At 64.7% G+C, this 19,403-nt stretch overlaps 10 protein-coding genes across 10 annotated transcripts; 6 read left to right on the top strand and 4 right to left on the bottom strand.

Moving 5' to 3' along the window:
- Positions 1-32: 32 nt before the first annotated feature.
- FA09DRAFT_330585 (POZ domain-containing protein) lies at positions 33-965 on the bottom strand. The gene is made up of 4 exons (XM_025742663.1): positions 918-965; positions 760-849; positions 457-701; positions 33-339 (listed from the first exon to the last, which is right to left on the bottom strand). The coding sequence occupies exons 1-4, from the start codon at positions 924-926 to the stop codon at positions 309-311; spliced, it is 375 nt and encodes a 124-aa protein (XP_025597702.1). The 5' UTR covers positions 927-965; the 3' UTR covers positions 33-308.
- Positions 966-1,132: 167 nt separating this feature from the next.
- On the top strand, positions 1,133-2,145 carry FA09DRAFT_330584 (hypothetical protein). Its single transcript, XM_025742662.1, has one exon. It carries the CDS (start codon positions 1,153-1,155, stop codon positions 1,792-1,794), a length of 642 nt encoding a protein of 213 aa, XP_025597701.1. The 5' UTR covers positions 1,133-1,152; the 3' UTR covers positions 1,795-2,145.
- Positions 1,846-3,571, bottom strand: FA09DRAFT_330583 (hypothetical protein). Its single transcript, XM_025742661.1, has 6 exons — positions 3,083-3,571; positions 2,885-2,950; positions 2,646-2,828; positions 2,420-2,581; positions 2,323-2,344; positions 1,846-2,263 (listed from the first exon to the last, which is right to left on the bottom strand). Exons 1-6 carry the CDS (start codon positions 3,542-3,544, stop codon positions 2,136-2,138), a joined length of 1,023 nt encoding a protein of 340 aa, XP_025597700.1. The 5' UTR covers positions 3,545-3,571; the 3' UTR covers positions 1,846-2,135.
- A 438-nt stretch (positions 3,572-4,009) lies between these two features.
- Positions 4,010-6,672, top strand: FA09DRAFT_330582 (acyl-CoA dehydrogenase NM domain-like protein). The gene is made up of 14 exons (XM_025742660.1): positions 4,010-4,077; positions 4,137-4,258; positions 4,526-4,596; positions 4,661-4,737; positions 4,883-5,155; positions 5,212-5,245; positions 5,301-5,492; positions 5,652-5,662; positions 5,733-5,765; positions 5,893-6,014; positions 6,081-6,136; positions 6,190-6,220; positions 6,282-6,417; positions 6,479-6,672. The coding sequence occupies exons 1-14, from the start codon at positions 4,019-4,021 to the stop codon at positions 6,555-6,557; spliced, it is 1,296 nt and encodes a 431-aa protein (XP_025597699.1). The 5' UTR covers positions 4,010-4,018; the 3' UTR covers positions 6,558-6,672.
- Positions 6,673-7,415: 743 nt separating this feature from the next.
- Positions 7,416-8,672, bottom strand: FA09DRAFT_53552 (hypothetical protein). The gene has a single exon (XM_025745705.1). It carries the CDS (start codon positions 8,500-8,502, stop codon positions 7,510-7,512), a length of 993 nt encoding a protein of 330 aa, XP_025597698.1. The 5' UTR covers positions 8,503-8,672; the 3' UTR covers positions 7,416-7,509.
- An 875-nt stretch (positions 8,673-9,547) lies between these two features.
- On the top strand, positions 9,548-11,244 carry FA09DRAFT_330579 (TPR-like protein). Its single transcript, XM_025742659.1, has 6 exons — positions 9,548-9,749; positions 9,812-9,962; positions 10,192-10,335; positions 10,414-10,580; positions 10,661-10,871; positions 11,047-11,244. Exons 1-6 carry the CDS (start codon positions 9,688-9,690, stop codon positions 11,209-11,211), a joined length of 900 nt encoding a protein of 299 aa, XP_025597697.1. The 5' UTR covers positions 9,548-9,687; the 3' UTR covers positions 11,212-11,244.
- Positions 11,245-11,547: 303 nt separating this feature from the next.
- On the top strand, positions 11,548-13,765 carry FA09DRAFT_330578 (tyrosyl-tRNA synthetase). Its single transcript, XM_025742658.1, has 4 exons — positions 11,548-12,025; positions 12,091-12,398; positions 12,470-13,191; positions 13,262-13,765. Exons 1-4 carry the CDS (start codon positions 11,579-11,581, stop codon positions 13,456-13,458), a joined length of 1,674 nt encoding a protein of 557 aa, XP_025597696.1. The 5' UTR covers positions 11,548-11,578; the 3' UTR covers positions 13,459-13,765.
- Positions 13,766-13,780: 15 nt separating this feature from the next.
- Positions 13,781-14,830, bottom strand: FA09DRAFT_53310 (hypothetical protein). Its single transcript, XM_025745704.1, has one exon. It carries the CDS (start codon positions 14,757-14,759, stop codon positions 14,040-14,042), a length of 720 nt encoding a protein of 239 aa, XP_025597695.1. The 5' UTR covers positions 14,760-14,830; the 3' UTR covers positions 13,781-14,039.
- Positions 14,831-14,951: 121 nt separating this feature from the next.
- FA09DRAFT_330575 (ras-domain-containing protein) lies at positions 14,952-17,433 on the top strand. The gene is made up of 5 exons (XM_025742657.1): positions 14,952-16,000; positions 16,067-16,236; positions 16,305-16,398; positions 16,458-16,542; positions 16,610-17,433. The coding sequence occupies exons 1-5, from the start codon at positions 15,256-15,258 to the stop codon at positions 17,142-17,144; spliced, it is 1,629 nt and encodes a 542-aa protein (XP_025597694.1). The 5' UTR covers positions 14,952-15,255; the 3' UTR covers positions 17,145-17,433.
- A 242-nt stretch (positions 17,434-17,675) lies between these two features.
- On the top strand, positions 17,676-19,403 carry FA09DRAFT_319783 (putative NSA2-involved in biogenesis of ribosomal large subunit). The gene is made up of 6 exons (XM_025740955.1): positions 17,676-17,836; positions 17,899-17,960; positions 18,017-18,501; positions 18,761-18,948; positions 19,111-19,133; positions 19,194-19,403. The coding sequence occupies exons 1-6, from the start codon at positions 17,828-17,830 to the stop codon at positions 19,213-19,215; spliced, it is 789 nt and encodes a 262-aa protein (XP_025597693.1). The 5' UTR covers positions 17,676-17,827; the 3' UTR covers positions 19,216-19,403.

The following is a 19,403-nucleotide window of genomic DNA, read 5'->3' as shown; positions in this document are numbered from 1 at the left end:
CACATATCCCTGCTTACCCTTCCTGCCCTTCTCTTCTTTCTACGACTTTTCTTTGACGCCCGTCTCCCTTACGCCGCCTTCCACGATCAACTCTACATACCTCCTCCCTACTCTGCCTCGTCGGTTGCTCATTATGCCCCGCGTTCCTTTCCTGCTTCTTGCCGCCACCCTGCAACGCCATGTACAAACACACCTCGTCGCCGTGCGAACAATACCTCGAATGCTATCCTACAATTTGCCACCCTCGTCCGCGCCTATTCGTCGCCGCCTGCCGCCCATCTCCCATCGCCGATCGTGCGTGGGTCGTCTCAAAGCGCGAGGAAGTCGGCGCACTGCAGGCTGCAGGATGAGACGATGCGTCAGCTTGATGTCAGCAGCAGCCGACGCGGAAGCGTGCAGAGAATGAGCGCAGCAGCACCCTTCCCGCCTCGCTGCACCATCGCTTCTCCTACTCACAGTTCCAGCGAGATCTCCGGCTCAATGCCCTTGGCAAAGTCAGGCACGTTGGTGCCGTTCTTGGCGTCCTTGTACGTGTAGTGCCACTCGAGATACTCGACGACCTTCTTGAGCACGGCACTGCGGATCTCTGCAAAGTGCATCTCGTGGTTCTGTGCCTCGGCAAAGCCCTCCTCGGCCATGCCGGCGCGGATCGTCTCGGACTGCTGCGCGGCGGCCCAGGAGACGCGGAAGCGCTCGCCCTCCTGCAGAGGTAGAGGAGGTGGGCGTGAAGGAAAAGGAAGGAGAAGTGGCACCACTCACGGCGGACACGAGAGAGATATGCTCGGGCATCTCGCGCGGCGGCGTCGCCTGACGGGCGACGACGGGCGGCGGCGAGCCTTCATCGTCGGTCTGCGAGCGCACCGCCTGCGTCAGTACAGCAGCAAGGCAGCAAGTGCGAGCTGTGGGGAGCGACGCACGGCGGGCATGCTGCAGTCTGGATGCGCCTGCGCGCGCGAGACTTGCCGTTGGGATGGTGGAGAGGAAGCAAGCAGCAGCGAGGTGGAGGCGGCCGCGCATCTTGCCGCGGCCCAACGTCCGGCGTCGCCGCCGCTTGCGGTTGCTGCTCGACCCCGCCGGCAGGGCAACGCGCGCGTATCTCTGCAGCCGCGAGCAGCCCGCTCCTTCTCTCTCCACCACATCCGCCCGCCCACCATGCCCGCCAAACGCATCTCCCACGAGGAAGTGCCAGACGACAATCACGGCGAAGGCTGCTCGCGCGACGTCCTCTCCGCGTCGCCAGCCGCGCCCTCTGCGCTGCCGCCGGCGTATGGCGGCGACATGTTTGAGAAGAGCGAGAAGGTCGAGGACAGCAGTGGCATGACGGGCAAGACTGGCAGCGGCAAGCAGCCCGAAGCTCGGCTGAGCAGCGAGAAGGAGAAGGAAAAGGCTGTCGTCGTGCCTCGAGTGGCTGATAGCGGCGCCGTGGCAAGTGCGCAGCCTCAACTCTACGGCTCCTCCGCCCTCGCTTCCTCCTCTTCGCGTCCGCCACCTTCCGCTGCGCAAGAGAAGCAGCAGCAGATTCCTCAGACGCAGCGCAGCGCAGCGACGCTCCCCGCGCCTCGGCCGCGCGATCCCTACAAGCCCGACGGGCCACCCAGCGTCAAAGAGGCCGTGTACGTGCTCGGCGAAGGCGACGAGGAGCAGTACGCTACCCCGCGTGCTTCCTTCCATAGCAGAAGGCACCATGGCAAGCAGACAGATGCAGATGGGAAGCGCAAGGGATGGGCAGGCCGTCTGCTGGAGCGCATCGGGCGACTGTTTGGGAAGAAGAAGGGGAAGGGAAGAGCTCGATGAGCGAGGTGCTGGCGCCCTGGAGCAGCTACCTGGAGCAATGCATGAGATGACGCGGGACGAGAGAGAAGGAGTGCATGGCGCCGAAAGTCGAGGCTGCGCTCACACGAGGAGCGAGTCAGCGGCTGTCTCTCAGGCAGAGATAACAGGGCCTCGCGACCAGGCGCCGGCGCGGAGCCAGCCGCCCCACTGCGCCATGCTCCTACGTGTCTGTCGAAAGCCAGCTGTCCCGCTCATTGCCTCGCCACGTGATTGGTGCTCGACTCGTAATAGCATTGCCCGTTCCCTTCTCCCTTCTCTTCCAGTCCCTTCCATGCCAGGCATCATCGACGCGCCGTCTGGGCCTAAACAAAGTCCCGCGTGATTTCCTCGCCCGCAAACTCGAGCATGTTCTTGACCCACGCGCCCACCTTGGCGTGGTGCGTGTGCCAAATGTCGCGCGTGATGGCGCGGCCGGCAGTGCGAGAGAAGACTGTGCGTGCGGACAGTCAGCCGGCCGGAAGAGACGTACAAGCGGAAGCATGGACTTACCGTACCAGCCGAACACGACGAACTGGGTGTGAGAGGGACGAGAATGAGCCCCTTTCGCTCTCGCGCTTGGCAAGTGTCATGGCCGTCCGTCACTCACATCGGCATGGCTCGGCTTCTCTCCGCCCTCGAGGAACTTCGCCGGCGCAACCACACCAAGCGCAGCTTCGAGCGGCGCGAGTGCGGAGGCAGTCGCTGCCGCTTTTGCCTCGCGCTCGGCGGACGTGTAGGCTCGCATGGCGGCCAGACGGGAGGAGCCGACCTGCACGTGTTGCTCATCAGCCTCTCGTCTGCCTACATAATGCGCCGCAGCACATCACACTCACCTTCTTGTGCTCGAAGTACTCCTTCGAGTCCTCGTCGAGCAGCTCCCACACTGCAGGCCGCGTCAGAGGCCCGATCAGCGGACCGAGGACGGTCTGCGTCCATGTGTTGAGGAAGGAGGCGTAGGAACGAGAGGAGGAAGATGGGAAGAGCAGCGCGCCTTGAGGATGCTTGGATGAGAGATACTGCGTGCAGGGCACGGTTCAGCGGAGATGGAGATGGAGAAAGGACAGAGACGCACCTCGGCGATGGCCCAGCTATCGGTCAAGTGCGAGCCGTCGGAGAGCTCGAGCGTCGGGACAGTGATCTGTTGCGGGGAGAGACGAGTCAGTCAGGCGCGACAGCAGCGCAGCGACACCAAAGACTGGCTACTACTGATCTCCGAGTCCCAGCCCGCCTCGGCCTTTACGGGCGGCTCTTGGCTGCACAGCAAACTCACATTCTCTCCAAGCCTCTCCGCCAGCTCTCCTCGGATCTGCGTGAACGTCATGCGCTTGCGCTCATACCCAATGCCCAGCAGCTTGAGATCCAGAATCGTCTTGAGCGTATGCGGACTGAATGCCTTCTGCGGCGTGCCGGACGAGGTGCGGTGCGTGGTGAGGTCGTACAGCACCAGGCCGTCGGTCTGCGACGAGAGCGCCGAGGACTCGGCTTCGCGCAGCGTCGGCGCCACTTCCGTGTCGACGGAGAGCGAAGGCGGCGCAGACTCGTGCGTCTCGCTTGCGGGCGCATGCTCGGATGCGGGAGTGAGGGCGGGCGTGTCGGCGCCTGCGACGCCGATCGGTCCCGAGGGCGCAGAGGAAGCAGCGGGCTCGACGCCCACCTCGAGCGTGGAGGCGTCGCCGGGCACCTTGATGTCGGTGCCTGCGTCCGAGGCTGCGGCTGAGGGCGTGTCCGTCATGAAGGGCGAGTGCGAGCGAGGTGGTGGAAGGGACGAGAAGGGCAAGGCACATCGCAGCCGCATCGAGGTGGAGGACGCCCACGACGCACGGACCTCGAAGCAGGGTGCGGGGCGAGGGCCAACGTCACGTGCGCCAGGGGCTTGGGCTTCCCCGCATCCGCTCCCACGCGCCGGCCCAGGCGCAGCCGGAGCCGGGCGAGCCGAAGCGAGGCCAAGCGCTGCTGATGGCTGGTCATCCGTCCAGCGTGGCGGCTTGTTGGCTGAGGAGCCGGCTGCGGATGCGGCGGAGAAGCGGTTGCGGAAGTAGCATGCAGCGAGCTCGAGGGTGCACGCCGCTCAATCGCGCTCGGGCCGGGTCGAGCTTCGCCTCGGCCATGCTCAGCCGGTGCGCGCGACGTGCCGCCTGATGGGATCGGGCGCGCAGCGGCTTGGCTTGGCTTCGCACCACCACCTCCTCCCGACACACCTCACACAATGTCGTCCTCCTCCAACGCCTCGCTCCTCACGCGCCCGACTGTGCCTTTCGCCGAGGCGTGCGTCTCTACTCCTGCATGCCACACACGCTCCGCTGACTTGCAGTCCCCGCACACAGCGCATGGCACGCCGGCCTGCCCAACCCGTACTACACCAAGCGCTCGCACTACGAGCTGCGCGAGTGGCTGCTCAAGTGGGTCGCCGACAACCTGATGGACATTGCCGACGAGTGGGAGGACAGTGAGTGGCGATGGCGCAGAGGGAGTAGAGATGGACAGGGAACAACAGCGAGGAGAGGAGAAGGGAGAAGTCCCAGAGGCGGGAGGCGGAGTGCAAGCAAGTCGCGAACGGGCAGACTTGGCTGCGGGAGGCGCAACACAGCAGCAGCCACATCAGAGCAGGCAGCCAGGAGCGTGCTTTCCAGCTCAGCCGACTCTTCTGGCTGTCGCGGCGGGTGGGGAGAAGTTCTGGCGGATCCGCCATGGCTGACACCTGCATCACCACCAGGCTCGGATGAGGAGCAGCGCAAGGCCCTCTTCCAAAAGTTTGTCGATGCAGGCTTCATGCTGCCGTTTGCTGTGAGTCAGAATCGCCAACGCTCCTTGCTTCGTTGATACCGACACGAGGCTGCGCTCTCCTTAGCTCGGCGTCAAGATCCCAGAGCGCTTCTACAAGATGGCGGGAGGGCTGAAGCTGCCCGGCAACGTCGAGCCTAGCGAGTGAGTGGCTTATGCTGCCCTCGGACGCTGTTCCTGTTCCACTGACACGCTTGCCTTTGACGTGCAGCTGGGACAATGTGCATGACCAGTGCGTACTGCATTGCGCCGAGCAAGCTGCTCGGGACTGACATGAGACGTGGCACAGCATCATGCTCGACGAGCTCAACCGCTGTGCCTCCAACGGCCTCGTGATGGGCAACTACGGCGGCACCGCGTACGGCGCCGGTCCTATCGTGCACTTTGCCTCTCCGGAGCTGCAGGAGCGCATCTTGCCCGACATCCTTACGGGCAAGAAGCGCATCTGTCTCGCCATCACTGAGCCGAACGCGGGCTCGGATGTGGCTAACGTCAGCACGACGGCGAAGCTCAGCGCCGACGGAAAGTACTACGTGGTGAATGGCCTGAAGAAGTGGATCACGTAAGTCGTGGCGGGAGAGAGAGAGAGAGCAGGGAGGCTGATGGGGCTGTCGACAGGAACGGCATCTGGTCCGACTACTTCACGACGGCGGTACGTGTCCGCCTCTGACTTGCCTCCCTCACTCGTGCTCACCTTACTCCTCAAGGTCCGCACCTCCGGCAAGCCGGGCGAGCACAAGGGCATCTCCTTCCTCGTCATTCCGCGCACCAAGGGCGTGAGCACCAAGGCGATGAAGATGCAGAGCGCCGGCAGCGGCACTACCATCTTCGAGATGGACGACGTGCACGTGCCTGTGGAGAACCTGGTCGGCAAGGAGGGCGAGGGCTTCAAGTACATCGTGAGTGCTGCTGCAGCAAAGGGAAAGGAGAGAAAGCTGACGCAGGTGGGATGCGCAGATGTACAACTTCAAGTGAGGCTGCATCGTCGATCTGCTGCGACGAGTGCCTGCTGACGTATTTTGGCGTCTTTCCTCGCTGCTGCGTGCTTCAGCCACGAGCGCATGACGATGTGAGAATCTTGCGCGGGACGAGAAGGGGGCAAGAAGGCGAGTTGCTGACACTTTGACACCTATTCTCAGCGTCTACGTTGCCCTGCGCTTCGCTCGCGGTGAGTCTGTCGCGCCACGTTGCCTTTCGCTCGTGACTGACGCTGTTCTCTCAGTCTGGTGCGTCGCTCTGCAAGCTTCTGCCAGGGCGCATGCTCTCGCTCCTGACTGACAGCCTTGACACCGCACGCAGCATCGAAGACGCCACAAACCACGCCAACCGGCGCGTCGTGTTCGGCAAGAAGCTCATTGAGCAGCCAGTCGTGCGCCACCAGCTGGCGCATATGGCGCGTGAGGTCGAGGCACTGCAGGCCTGTGCGTTGCGGTGCAAGCTACTCTCTGCTCCCGGTCTGCAGCTGACACCCAGTGCGCTCTGAAAAGGGACCGAGTCGCTTGTCTTCCAGCAGAGCAAGATGACCATCGAGCAGTCCAACGTCGTGCGTTTTGCACTTGCGCAACCTGCCCTGCCCTCGCTAACACTACTTTGCAGCTCACTGGCGGTTCCGCCGCCTTGCTCAAGGGTTCGTCGTTCCCACCGCATCACGCCTTTTGCGCTCCACATCGCTGACGCCACTCGTGCAGCGCACTCGACGATCGTCCTCGCCAACGTCGTGCGCGAGGCCGGCCTGCTGCTGGGCGGCATGGGCCTGACCAAGGGCGGAGCTGGCGCTCGCATCGAGCGCATCTACCGAGAGGTCAATGCATTGATGACGCCTGGGTGAGCCGCAGAAGCAAGAGGTGGACGGGAGAGACCACATGCTGACATTTCTGCTTCGCAGCGGCGCGAGAGACGTCATGCTCGACGCTGGTATCAAGCAGGCGATCAAGACGATCCGCATCGACCCGAGCAAGCTCTGAGCGTGAGCGCACTGTGCTTCTGCTCCGTCTCCGTCGTCTTCATCACCGTTTCCATCTCAATGATCTCCGCGAGCGCGAAGCGCTCAGCAATATAACTCGTCATCTGCGCGACGCCCTGGAGAGGCCTGTGCCCCCGTCTGAGCGCAGCGGCCGGCCACAAGTCAGGAGCTGCAAAGGCGTGCAAAGCGCTCGCGTGACAAGGATGTGGTCATTAGAGGGCTAGAGAGTGCCACAGAGCTGAGGAGCGCTGGCGACGACGCCAGGCAGGACCGGCCTGCAGTGAAGGCCGTCGCGGCAGCGACAGAGGTGGGCTAGGGGTATGAGAGAGTCAAGTGATGCTCAGAGCTTCGCATCGCGCATCTTCTGCACCGGCTCGAGGCCCTCGCCCGTCTTTGACGGTGCGTTGCTCTTCGAAGCGCCGCCATACGTCTCGGCAGCGTGCACGATGAGCTGCTCGACGACATCGACGTAGCGCGCAATGTAGGCGCGCTCGTAGTGCGCCGAGTGGTTCGTGTTGAGATGGATGCGGCCGCCGAAGAGCCAGGTGTGCAGACCCATCTGGGGACGAGTGAGGCGGCTCTGTGTAGAAGGTGGTGGTGTGAGCTCGCTGCGGGTGCAGGAGGGCAGGAGGGACGCACCGTGTTGAACCAGTCGAGAATCTGCACCACGGGTGCGCCGTTCGCACCGCCATCCGCAGCGTAGTTGGTGCGCAGGCGCGACTCGAGCTTGCCGAGCGACGTGTATGCGTCTCCGGGGTTGATCATCTCGAACGGCGGCCAGCTGTTGTGAGGGAGATAGCAGTCAGCGATGCTGTGCACCGTGCTGAAAGAGGCACGACTCACTCCTCGTTGTTGACGCCCAGCATGTCCGTCACCGGACCCATGCCCTCTGTGAACGCGAATTGAGTCAGCGTGCAGTTGGGTGCAGCATCACCAGCGCAGATTACTGTCTCTCACGCACTGATGATGTCGCGATCATTCGCCACGGCATTGTACTGTTTCGCCAGCTCCGGCCCCACGTCCTTCCATGCGCGCAGCAGCCAGGCCTTCTCTCCCATCGTCTCGCCGTCCTTCGGCGCGATGAGCTGCAGATCGACTTCGGTCGTGAAGCCGGCGGTGCCGGTGCAGATGTAAGGCTTGCCAAGGTACTCGCTCTTGAAGTAGCGGCGGAAGTCGATGGGCAGCATGAAGTTGATGATGTGCGTCTCTTCGAGCTCTTCTCCTGCCGCGGCTGCATCCTGCGAGCGCAACGCCCAGACGGCAATGTGGCGCGCCGCATCGAGTCCATGGCCACTCGTGAATCCGAGAGCGCGGCAGGCGCGGTTGAAGCTGGCCGAAATCTCTGGCGAGAGGATGCGGCGCGAGTGGAAGGCGTGGCCGAGCTCGCCGCTCGGCTCGAGATGCTGAGGCGGAAGTCCGAGCGAGGGTCCGTGGCCGGCGAGCTCGGGGCCGATGATCTTCTGCGCTTGCTCGTCGTCGTGGCAGTCGTCGAAGGGCAGGCCGATGCTCTCTGGCAGCGCACGCGGCAGGCGGGCCACCTCCTCGCCCCACTTGAGACTGCGCACTTCGCGCCAGCCGCCCTCGACGTCGTGTGCCCAGCGTGCCCAGAATGACAGCTCCAGCTCGATGAGCGAGAGATTGCTCTGGCCATCGAAAATGTAGTGCGTGCCGTGCTGCAGCATCGTGTGCTCTCCGTCATTGCCGACTACGAAGTGCACTGTGAGCGGACACTCGGACGTAGCGGCGTCGAGAGTACGCTCGACGCGCACTTCCTCGACACGCTCGGCGAGCGTCTGAGAGGGCGACACCGTGTAGAAGAAGATGCTGCGACGCGCCCACTCCTCGGCCAGCTTGGAGTCGGACGAGGAGCGGTATACCCACGCTCCGAGCCAGGGCTCGAGGCCGGGCAGCACGCCGCACTGTCGAGCATTGAGATCAGTATGCATCAAACGCGCCGTCGTGAGGTCCACGCACCTCGACAGTGGCGCCAATCAGCGGTGCTTGGAAGCGCGCCCAGACGTGAGCAGCGACGACGAGCTCGCGCAGCTGGTCGTGCGAGACGTTGGGCACCGAGGCGGTCATGATGCCGATGGCGTCTGCGTGGCTGTTGCGAGTGTCAGCGCGGAGGACAGCAGGACAGCGAGTGTAGGAGCGGTGGAATACGGCTGCTCGAAGAGTGCTGCTGCCTCGACGGGCATCGCCCGAATGCTTCAGCGCGCAACATGTGCCAGCCAGTGCCGCCCGCCTCGCCAGTACCCCACGGCTTGCGTCGCGTCGCTCTGTGCTCAGACGCACCCCTTGGTCCAGCGCGAGTACTGGTGGAAGAAACGCTCGCCGCCCCAGCAGCTGCGTGCGAATGTCTGCGGCGCATCGGGCAGCGGCTGCCAGCGATAGACGGCGAACTCGTCATCCGAGGAGGTGGAGGTGCTGGACGAGGCGGAGGGGTCACTCATGATGAGAGCGGGCTGGGTGGTGGTGGAGGAGACGCAAGTTGAGCAAGCCGGCACCTTGAGCCTCGTTAGCAGGAGGCCTGCTGGGCGGGGCGAGGCAGGCAGCGAGTCGGCACGACAGCAAAGCATGAGCGACAGCGGCGCAGGCTCGTGTTGACGGCCCATGCTTATGCGTCTGCACCCTGGAGCTGAGTGACGCTCGGCTCGCCTAGGCTTCCTGCACTGCTCGCCTGCCTGCTCAGATAGCTGCTCGCCGCCACGGCCCGGCACGAGACCGGAGGCGGATCACCTTCCCGTCTGCTCCTTCTGGCGTCCCGAGAAGGCAGGCCCTGAGCACGGCGTCCTCGCCTGCCGCATCCGCTTCCGCTGCACCCGCGCTGTGCTCGTGGAGCTAAAAGCAGCACGTCCGGAGTAACACGCACGCGCTGCAGCCTGCAGGGCACCCGCGGATCTCCAGAGGTGCGACCTGCTGACTAAGCAGGAGATGCGCACGGGGCGCCAGATGCGCCAGCACGGCGGCCTCGCTTCGGGGCTTCTCTCCACCACCCTCGCCTCTCTCTCTCACACACTGAGCGCAGCTGGAGCCACCTTCAATCTTCGTACTTTGAACACGAGCCACACCTTCTCTACACATCAGCCAGCCAGCAGCTCTCCGCAGGCACGGCCCGCATCTGCTCCAACATGGCCTCGGCAGCCAGCATGACGCCCTCCGCGGCGATCGAGTTCCTGGCTCAGCAGCGTCGGTGCGTCCTCTCTCCATCTGCTCTCCTCATCTGCCCCCATCTGACCCTCTATGCTCCTTCAGTCGGCCAGAGCGGCTCTCCCTGCAGACAGTGCAGGCAGCAGAGACGCTCCTGCGCGCCGCACAGCTCGAGACGATGGGCGACGAGATGTGGCCCTTCCTCGAGCAGGTCGCCATTGCGGCGCTCGACTGTGGACGGCGGGAGCTGGCTGAGGTGAGTCATGTAACGAGAGTGCTATCTGAGAGGGAGAGGTTGGGCCACTGGGAGGAAGCTGCGCGGATGGGACACTCGCTTGAACTGCTGTGACGCCTCGGGCCAAGAATAGGCTGGCGTGCGTCGGATCTTCTCATGGCCTGCTCCCATGCTCCGTCTTCTCTCGCCGCAATCACGCATCCCAACGCCTCTCGCCTTGACCGCTGACACGCATCCCTGCTTCGCACAGCTCTGCACTTCCCGTCTGAACACGCGTTTCCCAGACTCCGCACGCGTCGCTTCGCTGCAGGGGATGCTCCTCGAAGCATCTCAAGAGTACGAGAAGGCGCTTGCATTCTACGATGCCGAGCTGAAGAAGGACGAGGGCAACTTGGTGAGTGCGGCGGGGAGATGTATTGCTGTGATCTCGCCGGTCAGAGCTGCCGCTCACACATTCCCTCCGCGATGCCAGATCATCGTGAAGCGCCGCATCGCAGTGCTGAAGAGCATGGAGGGCACGACTGCGCGTGGAGGAGGCATCCAGGAGGCGATCAAGGCATTGACGGCCTACGTCGACACGTACTATGCCGATGCCGAGGCGTGGGCGGAGCTGGCGGCGCTCTACAGCGAGGTGCACATGTGAGTCTCTACTGCTCGTCGAGCTCGTCTCCTCTGCTGTGACCCGTCTCATCACCCACCTTGCCCTCTTCTGCGCCCAGGTATCCGCAGGCGATCTTTGCGCTCGAAGAGCAGATTCTGCTCCAGCCGCAGTCCGGCTTCGCGGTGCTGCAGCTGGCAGAGACGCAGTACACGGCGGCGCGGTATGAGGAGGCGTGCACGAGCTATCTGCGCGTGCTCGAGATGGCGCATGTGGAGGAGGGAGTGAGGAAGACGGGCCCTTGGATGCGGGCTGTTTGGGGCCTGAAGATGGTGAGTCTTGCTTGCACGAGGCAGATGGATGAAAGCTGGAGGACACGACGAGACAAGTACTGTGGAGGAGAGGCAAGCCAGGCTGTACTCAATAGGCCGCAAGATGCCGTCGCTCAGCAACGCCGCACGCTTGCCTCGCTCTCGCACCCCGATTGACGTCTCCTTCCCTCCTCAGACAACGTCCAAGCTCCTGTCCTCGGGCGTGGTGCGCGACGCAGCAACCACACAGCGTCTCGACGCCCTCGCTACCGAGCTGCTCTCGAGCCGCGTGTACGGCGGCGCCGGTGCGCCTGCCCACACGCGCAAGGCGGCGCTCGCCGTGCTTAGCGCGGCACGGTGAGGCGGCAGGAGGCGATATGCAATAGAACAGGGCTTCATCTCGTGTACAGGGCGCGGGGGGTCGCGAGTGCTGTCCAGGCGTGTGCAGTGTCTCTGCTGCTGCTGTGACACTCGTGCGCTCTCTGGCTCAAGCACTTCTACTCTTGTGTCCAGCCTAGGGCAAGAGTCGAGCGAGCAAGCTCGAAGTGAAGAGCTCGTCCCCGCTAGGAGGCAGGCAACGCTGGGAACGCGAGGAGCACGGCAGAGCATGCAGGCTCTGCGAGACCGGGCCGAGCGTGTCGGCTGTTTTTCCGCGGCGCTCGCCGCCGCGCGCGCGTCGTTTCTTCTTGCCTCACCTCCACACCTTCTTCCCCGCCCAGCATCAGCCCATGGCCGCTTCGCTTGCACCCCTACGGGGCGTAGCCTCACGAGCGTTGCATGCACATGTGCGCCGAGCCTGTGCACAGCCTGAGTGGCGCTCAAGCTGGCGCTCGGAGCTCTCGGCGCCCGGCGCCGCGCCTACCGGTGCGCGTGGCCGAGCGCTGGGTGCGGCCCGTGCCAGCTCCAGCAGCGCCGTCGCCGTTCCGACTGCCGGTGGCACCGCCACACCCGCCACTGCTGTCGATGCGACACATCCGCTAGCACGGCTCGAGGCGCGCAACCTGCTCAAGGCCGTCACCTCGCGCGCCGTCTGGGCGCATCTCGACTCCTCCTCTTCGCGACGCACCATCTACTCCGGCGTGGACCCAAGCGCTTCCAGCTTGCACCTCGGCAATTTGCTGCCGCTGCTGGCGCTGTATCATCTTCGGGAAGCCGGGCTGAACGTCATCGTGCTGGTGAGTCGCCTGGCTCGAGGCAGGGCAGCAGGGAGCTTCTTTGTTCTGACGAAGGCGTCTAACAGGTCGGCGGTGCCACGGGCTCAATAGGCGATCCGTCAGGACGTTCGACGGAGCGCAATGCATTGGAGCCGCATGAGCTGCAGCACAACGTTGAGCGCATCACGGCGCAGATTCATGCCTTCTACGCTCGGCTAGACGAGTGGAGTGCTGCTGCAAAGAGCGAGCGGTCTGCCGCAGATGGTGGAGCGGCAAGGCGAGGAGAGCTGCATGTGTGCAACAATCAGGAGTGGTACGCCGGAGTGGGCGTGCTTGACTTCTTGCGCGACACGGGAAAGTACATGCGGCTGGGCAACATGCTGGCCAAGGAGAGGTGAGGCTTGTCCGCTGGAGCGGCAGAGACGAGGCAGCTGAGCGCACATCGCTGAATCGTCCGCTCCACAGCGTCAGGTCTCGCATGCAGCCGACAGCCGAAGGCGGCGAAGCGGCAGGGCTCTCCTTCACCGAGTTCAGCTACCAGCTGTTGCAAGCCTACGACTTTCTAGTCCTGCATCGCGACCGTCATTGCACGCTCCAGCTCGGCGGCTCCGACCAGCTCGGCAACATCGTCGCCGGCATCGAGCTGATCCTGCGCCTGCGAAGCACCAGCTCCTCAAATGGCGAGAGCGGCACAAGGGAGACGGAGCAGCAGCAGCCAGCGTATGGTCTCACGCTGCCGCTCCTCACGACCGCCTCGGGGCAGAAGTTCGGCAAGAGTGCCGGCAATGCCGTCTGGCTCGATGCCGACATGACGTCCGACTTTGATCTCTATCAGCATCTCCTGCGTTCTGCAGATGCAGACGTCGCGACGTATCTCCGCTCCTTGACGCTCCTGCCGCTCGAGAAGGTCGAGGAGGTGCTGCAGCGCCATGCCGCCGAGCCGGGCAAGAGGACGGCGCAAAAGACACTTGCGGATGAAATGGTGGGCATGCTTCGAGGTGCGCCGGCTCTGCGGCGGGCACAGACCATGTCTGCGCTACTCTTTGAGCGGCATGAAGCGCCGCTGCCTGCAAGTGATGTCTTCGAGGCGTTTCATTACGACGCAAGACTCGTCCGCCTTGATGCAGAGGCACTCGGCGCGCCATTGGCGAGACTGGCGGCTGATATTGGAGCGGCAGCTTCTCGCGGTACGTGCTCGCTATTTCTCCTCTGGGCTCGACATCGCTGATGCATCTGCCGTGTGCCCATCACATGCAGGCGAGGCAAGGCGACTGCAAAAGAGCGGAGGACTCTACCTCAATGGCGTGGCGATGACAGACGCGAGCCGCGTACTGGAGTCCAGCGACTTCAGCGGCGAAGCTGATGGTCACGGAGCATACGCACTGCTGCGCGTCGGCAAGACAGAACATCGTGTGCTCTGGCTCGCTTCGTCGTCTTCATCGTCGTCTCCCTAGCTCCGGACTGCTCGTTACAGCCCGCCAATACCATATCTCTACTCCTCGTTATATCGTCGCATGAGAACAGCCTCGGCGTCAGCCTCGGCCGACGGATCGATCTTGGTGTCGGCGTCCTTCCATCGAGACGAGGGCATCCCGCCGGAAGAGGCGCCTAGCGTCGTCGCGCCGCCTCGTTCCTGGGGTATACCTGCCCGAATCGGGTGCCTTTCTGATGCACCGGCATCATCATCATCTACTCTCTCCCACGCTGCTGCGAGCACGGCGACGATGAGGCGCACCCGATGGTGGTGCTGATGAGGTACGCGCACGCGCATGATGCTTCAGTAGCGCAGGATAGTGCAGAATGGCAGGCTTGGTGGCTTCCATCCAGCCTGCCGATAATGGCGCGATGCTGGAGCTCACCACCGCCGCAGCTGGGACATGAGAGATTGTCACTGGTTGCTCGAGGTGCTGAGGCAAGCACACGCCTCGGCTTCGGCGCGGCGAGCCGGCGGAGGCGGAGGGCGGAGGGGGGTGCCTTGCCGCCGCGCCGGCAACGGCACGACCGCGACCACATCCAACGGCCCCTCCCTTCGCCTTCACACGACCCTCGGGTCGTGTGCCGGGCTATCCGCGCCGTGGGAAGTACCCTGGGGCAGCATTTGGCCGCTCAGCATCTCTGTCCTGCGGGCCTGAGAGCAATACGCCCCGCTCAGCGGCAGGCGATGACATGTCAGCGCTGACGGGCCATCAACGCGTTCTCGGGCCGCGCCTCCGCACCACAGCGACCCCGGCCGGCAGCGGTATATCGGGCGTGCAGACGCCACAGCATTCAGGCGACGAGCAGCCGGCTCCCTCCGGACCGTCGCCGCCGAGGCTGCCTGCTTGCTGAGTTGCACGTCCCCGAGACAGGCGAAATTGACGTCGTGACTCAGCCGGGCGTCTGCCATTCGCGCAGCGTCCTGCCATGCGGCAGCTGTGCTCCGACGCCGACGAGGTCGAGCGTCGCATCCCGCGGTACCGCGTCGCCGTGCAGCATCAGGAGATGCTCTTGTGCGACGTTGATGCGGCGTGCGAAGGGCAGCATCTCGCCCTCGCGAGGGCGCGCTGACGCTGTGTGCGGTGCGGCGGCGCCGAGCGGTGTGGCGCGCGCTACGCATAGGCGCGCTGCCGCTGCCTGCTGCCCCTGCGCGGCTGCCGTCAGCCAGGGTACCGCTGCGGCTGCACGCGAGAGGAAGCCTCTCATCACCGCGCCTGTTGTGCTGCAGCCCAGACGCTGCCGCTGCTGCGGCGTGCTGCTGCAGGCACTCTAACGGCATCAGGCTGGTCTAGCGCCCTCTCCGCAAAGCGTCGTCCTCGGCTGTAGGCGGAGAGAGGGGCACCGCGCGGCGCATGATGTGCTCGGATGCGGTGCACCGCGGCGCGCCGGCTGTGCTGCGCCGCGCCGCGCGGCGCGTCGAGCTGCTTGGTGCTTTGATGCCGCCGCACAAGCGCCCGGCCCCCTCTGCCTTACTTTTGCTACTCCTCTCCCATCACCCTTCTGTCCACCTCGCAACGACGCCCTCGCCCTCGCTTGCCTTTGCCTTGCAGCTCTCCCTCTCACACATCACACGCCTCGCATCGGCCAGCACCTCCGTCGTGTCGCATCGCACCCTCGCCTCCGCCCGCTCTCCTTGGCAAACGATACGCAGCGTGCGGCTACGCGCGGCCCCTGTCTCTTTGCAGGCGCCGCAAGCGCGCTCAGGCCTCTTTCTCTCAGCCTGCGACTCAACGCAAGTACCGTCTCTTGCTCGTCTCGTCCTCGCCTCTTGATAGATGGCACTCGTGTCGCCGCCGCCCAGCGGCAGCGGCAGTGGCAGTGGCAGCAGCGCCAGTCGGCATCACTCGCGCGCCTCTCTCTCGGCAGCAGCGATCACCTCTCCTCTCCTGACACCTGCGTCGGCATCCGGCGAAGCGCTGGGCGTCCCCTCAGGCTCCAGTCGAGCCAGCACGACTCCCGCCTCCGCACACGCGCCCTCGCCAGCTGTTGCCGCTGCGCAGGGCAGTCGGGCGCCCGCTGCGGATGCGCGCAGCACACTGATCGCAGCTAGTATTGCTGGGCCGAGCTCGCCGCCGAGGACACGAAGCAGCGGCGATGCTAGCTCTGCAGCAGCCGCGTCCGCCGCATCAGCGCTCTTTCTCTCGCGCGGCTCTATCTCCAACGGCAGCGGCGTTGGAGCGAGCAGCGCCTCATCGTCGCGACCGGCACCATCGCCACAGAGCGGCATCTCTCCTTCGCGCTCTGCATTCGCACTGGCGCTCGCTGCTTCGCCGGAAGAGCCCGACCGCGGAGCTGCAGCTGCCGCAGCGCTGCGGCGCAGTCATACCACGGCTGCTATCTCGCGCGCACAGCAGCAGCAGCAGCGGCTGGAGGAGCGAGGCGAGATGGCGCAGACGACGCTGGTCAGGAGTCCGACACTGGGCCCGGCGGACGCCGCGCCCACTGCCACGAGGAGACGGCCACAACCGGCGCGTGTGGGCGGAGGCGTGGATCTGAAAGTCGTCATCCTTGGCGCTCAAGGTGAGTCGCTCAGCCCGTGCCAGCCAAGCACGGCGACAGAGCTGATGCGCCCTCGTGCGACGTCAGGCGTGGGCAAGACATCCCTCGTGCATCGCTACACGACGGGCCAGTTCTCAGCCTCGAGCATCCCGAGCACGATTGGCGCCAGCTTCCTGACGCAGAAGCTCGTGGTGGACGGCACCAAGGTGCGCCTGCAGCTGTGGGACACTGCGGGACAGGAGCGCTTCAGGAGCATGGTGAGTCCGTGCTCGGCAGCAGCAGCGCACGCCGCAGAGAGGAGCGGGCTGACAAGCGAGGGACGCAGGCGCCGATGTACTATCGTGGTAGCAACGCGGCAGTGATCGTGTACGACATCACCAACGAGGCCAGCTTCGCAGACGTCAAGACGTGGATCGAGGGTGAGCCAGGCCCTGATCTGCCGCGATCCTGCCCGTCGCTGACCCATTCCGGCCGACAGAGCTGCGCAAGAACGTCTCGAATGATCTCGTCATTCACGTCGTTGGCTCGAAGCTGGATCTGGCGCCGTCGCATCGACAAGTCTTGTGAGCAGCACCCTGCGCCGCATGAACACTGAAGCTTCGCGTACTGACCGTCACTTTGTGCCTCTAGCCTGGACGAGGCGCGCGAAGCGATCGCGCAATGGACGCAGCCGCCAGCCGCAGCTTCCAGTCTGCCACGGCGCGGCTCTCAAGAGACAACTCCACCAAGTGGCGCACTGGCACGCTCCTCATCTCGCCTCGGGCTCGCCAGCCTGACACTGGGCGCCGGCTCGCGCCTCGGCTTCCCGCGCAACGTCTCGCAGCAGTCCGCTTCTACTCAGCGGGTGCCTGCATCCGGCGCATCAGCAGGCAGTGGCGGTTCGGGCTCGTCCGACGGCTCTCCTACGCCTTACCCCGGCGGCGGCGCTTCCGCCTCACCGCCAGGCTGGGAGTTCGTGGACGTCTCGGAAGTCAGCGCCAAGGCGGGAGAGGGCATCGAAGACGTCTTTGTCTCGATCGCCTCACGCTTGGTGGAGCGCAAGGCCGAGATTGAAGAGGAGAGGAGAAGACGAGAGAGAGACTCGGTTCTGCTGCAGAATGCTCCGACGCTTGGCGCAGACGAGGAAGCGGCGCAGGCTAGAGCCAATGGCTGGACCTGCTGCTAGGCCGCTGGCCGGCCTAGCAGGCTTGCTCACTTGCCGCTGCCTCTCGTTCCTCGTCCTCTCACGGAATACCCACCACTTCCATCCGTCACGCTTCTGTCTCTCAACTCTTCGTCTTCTACTCGCGAGCTTTTAACGACACCCGAACGGCCGTGCCCTCGCAACAGGGCCGGTCGGCGACGACCTGATCCGCGCGCCCTTCATCCTCCGTCCCTCTCTCACACACGCCTTGTACCCGAGCTCGCGTTGCGCTGCATACCTCTCCTGATACACAATCATCATTCCGTCATCGTTGCTCGTGGAGCACTCGCAGCAGCAGTTGTGGGTGAGGGCCACGGACGCGGAGGGGGAGAGAGGGGCCAGCGACCCTTGCTGACGTAAGCCACACGCGCCTCAAGATTTTTGGCCGGCGGCGCGGCGCGCGCGGCCGCGCGGCCGCCTCATGCGGCTCGGCACGGCAGCAGAGCAGCGTGGCAGCACCGCACGGCAGCGCCCCGCGCGACGCCGCCGACGGCGACGCTGCCTTCCCGTCCACCAGCCCCAGCCATCCACGCCCTCAGCACTCGCTCGCACGCCCCTCCGTTCCCGTCTCGCCCTTCTACGCATCTCTCGCACAGGCGCGCGCCTCTCGCAGACCCTTTCACCTCGCCGCGCAGCGCTCAGCTGCTGCCTGCCGCTGGCTCACCATGCCGCAGGTGCGTCGCCACTGCCCGACGCTGCCGTTGTGGGGCCTGACTGACGTGCCGTGCGCTGGCAGAACGACTACATTGAGGAGGCGCAGCGCCGCCATGGCAAGCGCATGGACCACGATGAGCGCATGTGAGTGGCCAGTTGAGCAACTGGGTCTGCGCATCATGCTGATGCTGCTGCTGCAGGCGCAAGCGGACAGCGCGTGCCTCGCACAAGGCCTCTGCCATCGCGCAGAAGACGACGGGTCTCAAGGCCAAGATGCTGAACCGCAAGAACCGCGCCGAGAAGATCCAGATGAAGAAGACGCTCAAGGCGCGCGAGGAGCGCGACGTCAAGCAGGCCTCGACGTCGGATGCGCCCGAGCAGGCCCTGCCGGCCTACCTGCTGGACCGTGAGGGCCAGAAGGACGCAAAGGCCCTCTCGGCGGCGGTCAAGGAGAGACGCAAGGACAAGGCGGCGAGATACGCTGTGCCGCTGCCGCAGGTGCGCGGCCTGGCGGAGGACGAGACGTTCAAGGTCGTCAAGACGGGCAAGCGTAAGAGCAAGGGGTGGAAGCGCATGGTGACGAAGGCGACGTTCGTGGGCGAGAGCTTCACGCGGAAACCGCCGAAGCTGGAGCGCTTCATTCGGCCCATGGGCCTGCGCTACCGCAAGGCGCACATTACGCATCGTGAGTACCGCATGGCGGTCAGGCGTGGCGAGGCGTACAGGAGTGTGCGCATGGAGATACTGCGGAGCGTGGACGAGGCTGCAAACCGAGGATGGTGCACTGTGGCGCTGCTCCGCTTGGAGGGCGCGATTGTGCTGCTCTCCTGTGAGAGCGCGATCATATGCCGAACGGGTCGGCCGCGCTGTTGCGCTCCTCAAGCGGCTGCTGCTGCTCGCTCCGCCATCAGTCTTCGCACTCGCTGACCTTTCTGCGCTATCAGCCGACCTGAAGGCGACCTTCCAGCTGCCGATCATCGGCGTGAAGAAGAACCCCCAATCGCCGATGTACACGCAGCTCGGCGTGCTGACCAAGGGCACCATCATCGAGGTCAACGTGTCCGAGCTCGGCATGGTCACGACGGGCGGCAAGGTCGTGTGGGGCAAGTATGCGCAGATCACGAACAACCCGGTGAGTTGCACATCGCACTAGCAGGGCCCGCGGGACCGAGGTCGCAGAGGGACCGTGCGCTGGCTCTGCTGCGGCAAGCATCAGGAACCAGAAGCGGAACCGAGACGCACGGCGCTGCGGGCTTTACGCTTCGACCTGCTGCTTACACCCTTGGCCCACCAGGAAAACGACGGCTGCGTCAACGGGTGAGTGTGCTCGTGCCCCATCTGTCTGCCGTCAGCTGCTCACACAGTGCTCTGTCGCAGTGTCCTCCTCCTCTCGACTTGATTGGCCTGGTCAGCGCACGTCCGTGTCGCACGTCTGCGGGCGGCCTCCTGGCCACGGCACGGCACCACGGCACGATGCGTGGCCGCTGCTCGAATGCCCTTTCTCGTTCCGGTCCTGGGTCTGTACGATATGTGATCGCGGCTCTCTCACAGCACTTCCGTCCATTCAAATCTCATCAGTTGCAGCTT

This window comes from Tilletiopsis washingtonensis (genome assembly GCF_003144115.1).
Source record: "Tilletiopsis washingtonensis strain MCA 4186 unplaced genomic scaffold FA09scaffold_13, whole genome shotgun sequence".
NCBI classification, from domain to species: domain Eukaryota; kingdom Fungi; phylum Basidiomycota; class Exobasidiomycetes; order Entylomatales; genus Tilletiopsis; species Tilletiopsis washingtonensis.
The sequence above is the reverse complement of the archived record's forward strand: the minus strand, read 5'-3'. Positions and strand labels throughout refer to the sequence as shown.

Excerpts from the sequence above, each read along its gene's own strand:
- FA09DRAFT_330585 (XM_025742663.1), bottom strand. Across the intron at positions 702-759 it reads ATATCTCTCTCGTGTCCGCC|GAGGGCGAGCGCTTCCGCGT; the intron begins GTGAGTGGTGCC and ends CTACCTCTGCAG. Across the intron at positions 340-456 it reads CCGGAGATCTCGCTGGAACT|CCTGCAGTGCGCCGACTTCC; the intron begins GTGAGTAGGAGA and ends CTCATCCTGCAG.
- FA09DRAFT_330584 (XM_025742662.1), top strand. The coding sequence starts at position 1,153 with ATGCCCGCCAAACGCATCTCCCACGAGGAAGTGCCAGACGACAATCAC.
- FA09DRAFT_330583 (XM_025742661.1), bottom strand. The coding sequence starts at position 3,544 with ATGACGGACACGCCCTCAGCCGCAGCCTCGGACGCAGGCACCGACATC. Across the intron at positions 2,582-2,645 it reads AGTACTTCGAGCACAAGAAG|GTCGGCTCCTCCCGTCTGGC; the intron begins GTGAGTGTGATG and ends CAACACGTGCAG. Across the intron at positions 2,264-2,322 it reads CGTCGTGTTCGGCTGGTACG|TCTTCTCTCGCACTGCCGGC; the intron begins GTAAGTCCATGC and ends CCGCACGCACAG.
- FA09DRAFT_330582 (XM_025742660.1), top strand. The coding sequence starts at position 4,019 with ATGTCGTCCTCCTCCAACGCCTCGCTCCTCACGCGCCCGACTGTGCCT. Across the intron at positions 5,246-5,300 it reads CCGACTACTTCACGACGGCG|GTCCGCACCTCCGGCAAGCC; the intron begins GTACGTGTCCGC and ends TTACTCCTCAAG. Across the intron at positions 5,766-5,892 it reads CTGCGCTTCGCTCGCGGTGA|CATCGAAGACGCCACAAACC; the intron begins GTCTGTCGCGCC and ends CACCGCACGCAG.
- FA09DRAFT_53552 (XM_025745705.1), bottom strand. The coding sequence starts at position 8,502 with ATGCATACTGATCTCAATGCTCGACAGTGCGGCGTGCTGCCCGGCCTC.
- FA09DRAFT_330579 (XM_025742659.1), top strand. The coding sequence starts at position 9,688 with ATGGCCTCGGCAGCCAGCATGACGCCCTCCGCGGCGATCGAGTTCCTG. Across the intron at positions 10,581-10,660 it reads CTCTACAGCGAGGTGCACAT|GTATCCGCAGGCGATCTTTG; the intron begins GTGAGTCTCTAC and ends TTCTGCGCCCAG. Across the intron at positions 10,872-11,046 it reads CTGTTTGGGGCCTGAAGATG|ACAACGTCCAAGCTCCTGTC; the intron begins GTGAGTCTTGCT and ends TTCCCTCCTCAG.
- FA09DRAFT_330578 (XM_025742658.1), top strand. The coding sequence starts at position 11,579 with ATGGCCGCTTCGCTTGCACCCCTACGGGGCGTAGCCTCACGAGCGTTG. Across the intron at positions 12,026-12,090 it reads GGCTGAACGTCATCGTGCTG|GTCGGCGGTGCCACGGGCTC; the intron begins GTGAGTCGCCTG and ends GGCGTCTAACAG. Across the intron at positions 12,399-12,469 it reads AACATGCTGGCCAAGGAGAG|CGTCAGGTCTCGCATGCAGC; the intron begins GTGAGGCTTGTC and ends TCCGCTCCACAG.
- FA09DRAFT_53310 (XM_025745704.1), bottom strand. The coding sequence starts at position 14,759 with ATGCCGTTAGAGTGCCTGCAGCAGCACGCCGCAGCAGCGGCAGCGTCT.
- FA09DRAFT_330575 (XM_025742657.1), top strand. The coding sequence starts at position 15,256 with ATGGCACTCGTGTCGCCGCCGCCCAGCGGCAGCGGCAGTGGCAGTGGC. Across the intron at positions 16,001-16,066 it reads CGTCATCCTTGGCGCTCAAG|GCGTGGGCAAGACATCCCTC; the intron begins GTGAGTCGCTCA and ends GTGCGACGTCAG. Across the intron at positions 16,543-16,609 it reads CCGTCGCATCGACAAGTCTT|CCTGGACGAGGCGCGCGAAG; the intron begins GTGAGCAGCACC and ends TTGTGCCTCTAG.
- FA09DRAFT_319783 (XM_025740955.1), top strand. Across the intron at positions 18,502-18,760 it reads CAAGGCGCACATTACGCATC|CCGACCTGAAGGCGACCTTC; the intron begins GTGAGTACCGCA and ends CTGCGCTATCAG. Across the intron at positions 18,949-19,110 it reads CGCAGATCACGAACAACCCG|GAAAACGACGGCTGCGTCAA; the intron begins GTGAGTTGCACA and ends TTGGCCCACCAG.